General features: G+C 36.7%; 1 protein-coding gene and 1 non-coding gene across 7 annotated transcripts; both read right to left on the bottom strand.

The window, feature by feature from the left end:
* Positions 1 to 324: 324 nt before the first annotated feature.
* TRNAD-GUC lies at positions 325 to 396 on the bottom strand. The gene has a single exon. It is a non-coding gene; the product is annotated as a tRNA-Asp (tRNA).
* Positions 397 to 930: 534 nt separating this feature from the next.
* On the bottom strand, positions 931 to 6,844 carry LOC107861795 (NADP-dependent malic enzyme, chloroplastic-like). Of its 6 annotated transcripts, XM_047410132.1 has the most exons (21): positions 6,598 to 6,829; positions 6,072 to 6,337; positions 5,307 to 5,427; positions 5,118 to 5,192; positions 4,787 to 4,938; positions 4,590 to 4,695; positions 4,321 to 4,386; positions 3,935 to 4,030; positions 3,761 to 3,832; positions 3,597 to 3,680; positions 3,394 to 3,492; positions 3,066 to 3,113; positions 2,883 to 2,936; positions 2,688 to 2,786; positions 2,509 to 2,598; positions 2,314 to 2,403; positions 2,132 to 2,206; positions 1,945 to 2,035; positions 1,708 to 1,836; positions 1,458 to 1,580; positions 931 to 1,287 (listed from the first exon to the last, which is right to left on the bottom strand). In XM_047410132.1, exons 1-20 carry the CDS (start codon positions 6,625 to 6,627, stop codon positions 1,492 to 1,494), a joined length of 1,932 nt encoding a protein of 643 aa, XP_047266088.1. In that variant the 5' UTR covers positions 6,628 to 6,829; the 3' UTR covers positions 931 to 1,287; positions 1,458 to 1,491. The 6 variants fall into 6 exon arrangements, 4 of the variants coding, with proteins under 4 accessions (XP_047266088.1, XP_047266089.1, XP_047266087.1 ...); XR_007053992.1 differs by lacking the exon at positions 1,458 to 1,580 and having other exon boundaries at positions 1,929 to 2,035; positions 6,598 to 6,844; XR_007053991.1 differs by having other exon boundaries at positions 931 to 1,580; positions 1,929 to 2,035; positions 6,598 to 6,842.
* Between the last annotated feature and the right edge of the window lie 425 nt (positions 6,845 to 7,269).

Here is a 7,269-nt window from a genome sequence, read left to right as displayed (position 1 = left end):
AAATGACTTATAATAATTAATTAGGTGTAATATAATAAAAAATATTATTAATTTTAATATATAAATAACTTATAATAATTAACTAGGGATAATATAATAAATTACATAGCAATTAAGAATAAAATGGTATAGAAAAGAAAAATTGTCAAAAGCATTAGTAGTAAATGAAAAGCACATATAAGTGAAGATAAATTTTGAGTGGCAAAGCTAGTTGGTCCATTACCTTAAGATTTGGATATTGCTTCTTAAAGAGGTGCTTATTTTTTTCAATTTTCCCATTTAGCTTTGATGAATAAAATAAAACAAAAAAACATGAAAAAAGGACGCCGTTGCCGGGGATCGAACCCGGGTCACCCGCGTGACAGGCGGGAATACTCACCACTATACTACAACGACCTTGACGGAGATGCTGGTTTACCTTTTAAACTTATTTACTTATAATTGCATTCTTTTTTTCCTTCACTCAATGCACAAATATCAGTTCACTATTGATTTGAAGGGTGTAAGACATATTGTTGTTACTGAATATTAGGTAGGTAGCGAATGAATTTGATAATTTTTGTTCAGACCTTGTATTATATTCACCAAAACAAGTGACTGATGGAGCTGACTGAATTGTTGCACTCTAAATATTTATCCAGGAATTATTTTCCTTTGTTAACGGTGTAGAACTTTATTTTTTTCTGGTAGAAAGGGAGATTTACTAGCCGTTTTGGTCATGAAAATTATTTATATTTTTTCAAAAAGTTATTTCACTTTAGCGAAAAAAGTGAAAACAAGATGCGTTTGGCCATGAAAATTCTCAATACAATTTTGGAATTATATTTGGAAAAGTGAAAACAAATAAAACTTGTTTTTATTTTTTTCACTAATATTTCTCTCACAAAATTTCAAAAACAACTTTAATTTATATTCATGGTCAAACACAACTCCAACTCCAACTCCAAAAAAGTATTATTTTCATGGCCAAACGGGCCTTATTCATTAATATTATACATCATACATCTGAAAAGCTATTTGAGAATGTTTTGGCCTACTACTATTAGTACAAAATGCTGAAACTAATGGTAAACGTTGCCTCACAAACGAAGTTCCTGCCTTGTCTATTTCAATCTGCTTTTGAATAAACACCGGTGGAACCATCCATTCTTCAAAAAGGCTGTTAACAGTCTTCTTCGGGCCCTCCTTAGCTAGCCCTCCTTAGCTAGTCTTTTTCAAATGGTGTAGCAGGAACTTGGATGGCTAAAATATATTGAGACATCCAACTCCACTGTTTCATTCCAACAACTGAAATTTAAGGATAGATGACTTTTGAATTATATATATGATGAGCCCCGAATATTTATTTACAGTGACATATTACTAAATAAAAACTCCTGCTCCCTAACATAGAAAATTGAACTGAGAAATTCAAAAGAGTAAAAGGGTAGGAAGAGAAAGAGATGTCAATGACTAACTACTCTTCAAAGCAACAATGAGAATGAGGGAGGACTAGCGATAGCTACGGTAACTTGGACTGTACATGCAACTCTCAGCATATGACACTAGGTTCTCTGGTTGCGGTAGACGAGTCGCCAAACCTGTTGGACAAAAAAAGTAAAGGACATATATATTACCTTTGCTAGATACTCCCTCCGTTTCATTTTACTTGACCAAGGTTATAAATATAAGGTCTTCGGATGACGAGGTTCTAGAAGAGAAAAATACCTAGTTCATATGCTTTGGCTGCTACTTTAGCAGCAATGTGAGCTGAAATCTTCCTTATGTTGGCAAATGGTGGGTATATTAATCCCTTCTCAAAATTCTCTTTGCTAACTTCTGCTGCTAAAGCTTCCGCTGTTCAGATGAAAGAATCGGAGAGATAATTGTAAGCTTTTCATGGAGCAGAAAGGAGAAGTCAATTTTCAGTGATCTTAGAATATACTAACATTTTGCATAACTTACAGGCAGCCAGGAGCATGTCATCATGAACGCGAATCGCACCAGATATTATCAGACCCAGACCCAACCCTGGGAAGATGTATGCATTATTTGCCTAGATATGAAAGAGAGAAATTTAGTACTAATGTTATATATGAAGTTAATATGCATTTAGAGAAAATGTAAAGCCATATGCTTTGACATTACGGACCTGACCAGACATGAACACTTTACCCTCGTACTCAACTGGAGCAAATGGACTCCCGCTAGCAAAAATGGCCCGTCCCTGCATGGAATATGGGAAAGTTATAAAAATGCAAAAAATCAAAACATCTGTGGACGAGAGAGTGATACCAACTTTACACGTAAAAAATAGAATGTCCAATAACTTACGTCACTCCATGTATAAGCCTCTTCAGCAGTACATTCAGACTGTGATGTTGGGTTGGAGAGAGCAAAAATAACCGGTTTCTGCATTACAAACTATTTAGAACAATAATTACACTTGGTTAAGTCTTTACCCTAACTGGGTGGACTACAGAATGCAGCTTTTCTACATGAAGGATTTCAAGGAACGAGGAATAGTACCTTATTGAAGGTTGCTATAGTTCGTACCACTTCTTTAGTAAACGTCTTCCCAGTGCCAGAAGACCCAATCAAGATGGTTGGCTTAATTAACTGGCACACAGTAATAAGAGTTGAGAATGACGCTGGGAAGGGAGGGGGAAGAGAGAGAGCCAAACTGGGAGGAGGTGATATATTTGTACCTTCACAGCATTCACAAGTTCTTTTACTGGCTCGTGGTCATGAGCCCAGGGCATCTTAAAATGCTGAAGTGACTCCATACGAGACCTAACAATCAACCCCTGGAGGAAGAACAATGTGTGGTGCTTAGTATAACAACAAGCTGCTGGAAAACTGATAGAAAGAACAAAATATCCGATACAAGCGACTTCAAATACCTTAGAATCCACCATCCAAATTTTCTTGCGTGTCTCTTCTAGAGGGGCTCCAGTCTACACAAGGGAGGCTAATGCATAAATCACTTGGCATATTTCATTGTTACAAAGGTGGTTGAAACTTTTGACAAAAGAGCACTAATCAAAAGTCAAAACAAAGAGAAATTATTTTCTTCTAGGCCAAACCTGCTTTGACATCTCAAGAGCTATGAGTTCTGCTATCCCAGTACCAGCCTGCATTGGCAATAAGTGATTTAACGGACATAAAGAAAATCTAGAGAGTCAGAATGGAAGCAATAACTAAAATATCATCAAATACAGATCTGAAACTGCTAAAGCCTTAAAGGAGGAAGACATCAAGAAATTCCAAGTACAACTTTGGAGCTTTCAACATTGAACAGAATCCACTTCTAGTCTTAAGCATTGTGAAAATCAAGCTTATTTCGCTAAATGAGCAAGGTTGTTAGCCAATAAGAGGGCTAAAGTTATAGTTGCATGTCAAAACACCATGTACCTCCCCAGCTCCCAGGAATAAAAATGTATGTTGTGCCAAGTTTCCTCCCACTAAGTTTAGTGCTGCCATGAGCCCTGCAAGGACCACAGATGCAGTCCCCTGGAAGAAATAACAGAACAGGAAGATGTTTTAACAGAGGCGTATATCAGTCGTACGAACACCACTTCTATGACAGCACTACAAGATTTGGGTCCTCATCTTACCTGAATGTCGTCGTTGAAAACGAGGTGGCTAGTTCCATACTTTTCAAGAAGGTCAAATGCATTATGATTTGCAAAGTCTTCAAACTAGTGATGTATGTCATGAAGTTAGACCACGAAGTAAAGTACAATTTACATATGAGTAACTTCGCCAGAAGAGAACCAACCTGAATGAGCACTTTCTCCCCATAAGTCTGCTTGACAGAAGACATAAATTCATCCAAGAGTTCAGCATATTCCTGAACGTGAACAAAGCATCAAGTGAAGAAAGTTAAAAAGATATACAACCATCTACAAGATGTTCTCTGAGACCTAGCATTGTAGGAAATAAAATTGTGAACCTGTCCTCTAGCTCTTCTTTGTCTGAGCCCAATGTAAAATTCATCTTCTAACAATTTCTCATTATTTGTACCCACATCAATGGTTACTGGCAAACACTGAAAAGGAAGAAAGGATAATCAATCTACCATTTTTCTTTATTGGTTAGGTAGAGGAAAAAGCAAGCAGATAAGGCTCTGCCTGACTGATAATGTTAACTTAAGATGCGAAACAATGTGCAGAAAACAGACAGATGCCACAGGGTCTCAGACCGTTTGATTATTTAATGTTTTGATGAATGTAAGAATTGAGTGAGTTTACCAAACTTCAATGAGATACAATACTATTATTAAAGAACGGGATCAGGTCTATTTCTAACAACTGTTATATTTTCCCTACATAAACTTACAGCTGACGGACGAATGCCTCCAAGAGCTGTGTATAAAGAGAGTTTCCCTACTGGTATCCCCATTCCCTGTTGAAATGAATTTTGATTGTCATTAATATGGCTATAGAAACCTAACAGAAATACGTGGTCAGACATGTTAAAACATGCATTGATGCATAGAGAAACTGGGAACATCAGTTAAACAGACAGATAATTAGTTTTCGGTTATTCCTTGGGAATCACCTAAGTTGATTCCAACAAGTGTTTGGTGAAGTTCATATACAACATACCTGGCAACCTAGGTCCCCAAGGCCCAATATTCGTTCTCCATCAGTTACAACAATAACTTGAATTTTCTTCTCAGGCCAATTCTTTAATACCTCAAGAATTTTGCCTCTGCAAATGGCTATCACATTCAGATCTAAATGTAATAAGGAAACCCATGGGCCACTAATTTGAGAATTATCTGTGAATTCCAAACACATACTTTTCTTTCAAGCTGATAAAAAGACCTTGAGGACGTTTGAAGATGCTACCATACTTCTGGCATGCTTCGCCTACTGTTGGAGTATAAACTATCGGGAGCAGCTCTTCTACGTTTTCCATAAGAAGCTTGTAGAATAGTCTCTCATTTCTCTCCTGCATCAAGATAATATGACAAGAACATTATAATGCTAATAAAAATGGGCATAAAGACGCAGAAGGACTTGATCCAAGCAAGATCTATTTGGTGAATGCTCAACGTAATATATATTAACAGATAGCAGCAACTAATCACGAGCATCACATAGAGATATTAAAATCATTTGTGCTACTACCTGAAGATCCATCATGGCCATGTACCTTTGCAGCGGTACATCATACTGACGCAGAACGTTCATCACTTTCTTAACCTGACAGAAGAAGTGACACAATTCTGCAGTTAAGCACAGAGAGCTTCCGTTTGGTCAGGAAAAGGAAGATTGGAGAGTTATAATTAAGGATATGCAAGATGTGACATGGACAACCTGAAGCTCCTGATCAACAACCACAGGAGGAAGAAGACCACTCAAATAGTGGGAATCCCTCTCTTTCTCACTGAAAGCTAGCCCTTTGTTGTAGTGTGGATCACGCAACAATGAGTATCCGCTGCTCACCAAAGAACAGGATCATTCTCATAATACATACAAATGAAGAACACTTCTCAGGTTCACCAATGATGTCCATCTTTTTTAACATCAAAAAAAGTTTAGGAGATAAACAAGCATTCCATTCTGTTACAGCATTCACAGATGAGCTTAAATGGAAGGATACACTTCGACTTCCCCCAACTCCCACCCCGCAAGTTGGCGGAGCCAAGATTTTCACTAAGGGGTTCAAGATATTAAAAGTAAAAAATATTTTTTTTACCATGAATAAACAGTGTAATATTCCACCAAACCCCCCTTGGCTCTACCTGGCTCCATCCCTGACCCCTGACCCTCGACCCCTCCACCCCATCCCGCCCCAAATTTGTGGTGTCTGTGACAACGGTGCAAAACACAGAAACACTATATATAGCAATCAATCAAGTGCATCATTCAAATAAGCCTTATTATTTCTTTTGTCTGTGTTTATAATCATACCAGAAAAAAGTACTATCAAGTGACAATTGTTTTTAAAGAATAAAACAAACAAGAACCAACCAGGACCCAAAAAAAAAAAAATCATTCTTTAACAGATTGTAACACTTAATTTCAGAAAATCAACACAAATTGCAAAGGAAAAAAAAAAAAAAGAACCAATTTTTGAACCTAGCAACAGAGAAGGTCCAAGGGGTGATGGTTTGATCTTCAGAGGCAGTATCCTCGCCGTACACATCCCCAACTCCACCACTGACCGTCGATTTAAAATCATCTTTCTCTATTACTGCAACACTTTCCTTCAAAGTATTCTCCATTAAAACACTTACATTCCCATCTGCAGCTCTTCCATTTGAGCTCACCACCACCATAGGAACTGACACCCTTTTCCTTGACTGAGTCGTCAAACATCTTGAAATCCCACACAACGAATTGTCCTGCAAAAAACAAAAACATTTTCAAGACTAATCTGGATGTTCCTCATTTTCTTCAAAAGTGTGGTCGGAAAATGGAAGAATAAAAGAAATTCATCGCAAACTAAATGCTAAGAAATTGGACTTTCTTCCCAACAACATGATCAAGAATTCAATAAATGCCAGCCTCCAGGACCACACCACAAGACAAGAGTCTTTTGCACGCAGTCTTACGTTGCATATGGTTAAGAGAGAATTAAGAAAGAGACATGAAATGTAATTACCGTAAAAGTGGTACCATTCAATGAGAACATTGTGATTGTGAGAAGAAAATGATGAAGGTTGTTCAATGTACTTGCTTCTTCTGCTATTTCTCTTTCCTATATATTGTGGAAAGTCTTGCTTGTTAGTATTATAGTATTGGTTATGAGGGTTTGTTCAAGGAAAATGCGGCTACAAGAATCTGTAAATTTCTGAACAAACTGACAAAGTTAGTCCCACGCACGTTTTGAGTAACTTCCAAGTGATTCCTCAACTAAAGGATTTTGACCAATTTTTTTTTTTTTTAATTCTCAAAAACAAATACTACTACTATTTTATTCCGTTTAATTTGTCGTTCTTAATTTTTTTAAATTTATTTTTCCATTTTTTTACTCTTTAATTCTAATTCATGTGACATATTTAGATCACACAAATTTAAGAGTATTTTGATACACTTCAAATCCAAGGTATCTAATTTGTCATGAGGGGTAGCTTTTCTATACGTATTTTGTATTGAATTCCACATTAGACACTTCATAGTCATATTTTTAAAGAACGTCTATGCACATTGTTAAGTGTGGGAGCTTCCATTTGTTTTTGCTTTCCGTTCGAATTCACAATATGCTTATCACCAATCTCTCTTTATCTTATCTTATTTATCTACATACTCCCCCATTTTAAAAAGAATAACTAAT

Source organism: Capsicum annuum, chromosome 3 (assembly GCF_002878395.1).
Source record: "Capsicum annuum cultivar UCD-10X-F1 chromosome 3, UCD10Xv1.1, whole genome shotgun sequence".
In the NCBI taxonomy this organism is placed as follows: domain Eukaryota; kingdom Viridiplantae; phylum Streptophyta; class Magnoliopsida; order Solanales; family Solanaceae; genus Capsicum; species Capsicum annuum.
This window is presented reverse-complemented; position numbering and strand designations above follow the sequence as displayed.

Coding starts and splice junctions, on each gene's coding strand:
- LOC107861795 (XM_047410131.1), bottom strand. CDS start 6,627: ATGTTCTCATTGAATGGTACCACTTTTACG. Junction 4,939..5,117: donor TGGCCATGATGGATCTTCAG/GTAGTAGCACAA, acceptor ATCTTGATGCAG/GAGAGAAATGAGAGACTATT. Junction 3,493..3,596: donor TTTTCAACGACGACATTCAG/GTAAGATGAGGA, acceptor TATTTCTTCCAG/GGGACTGCATCTGTGGTCCT.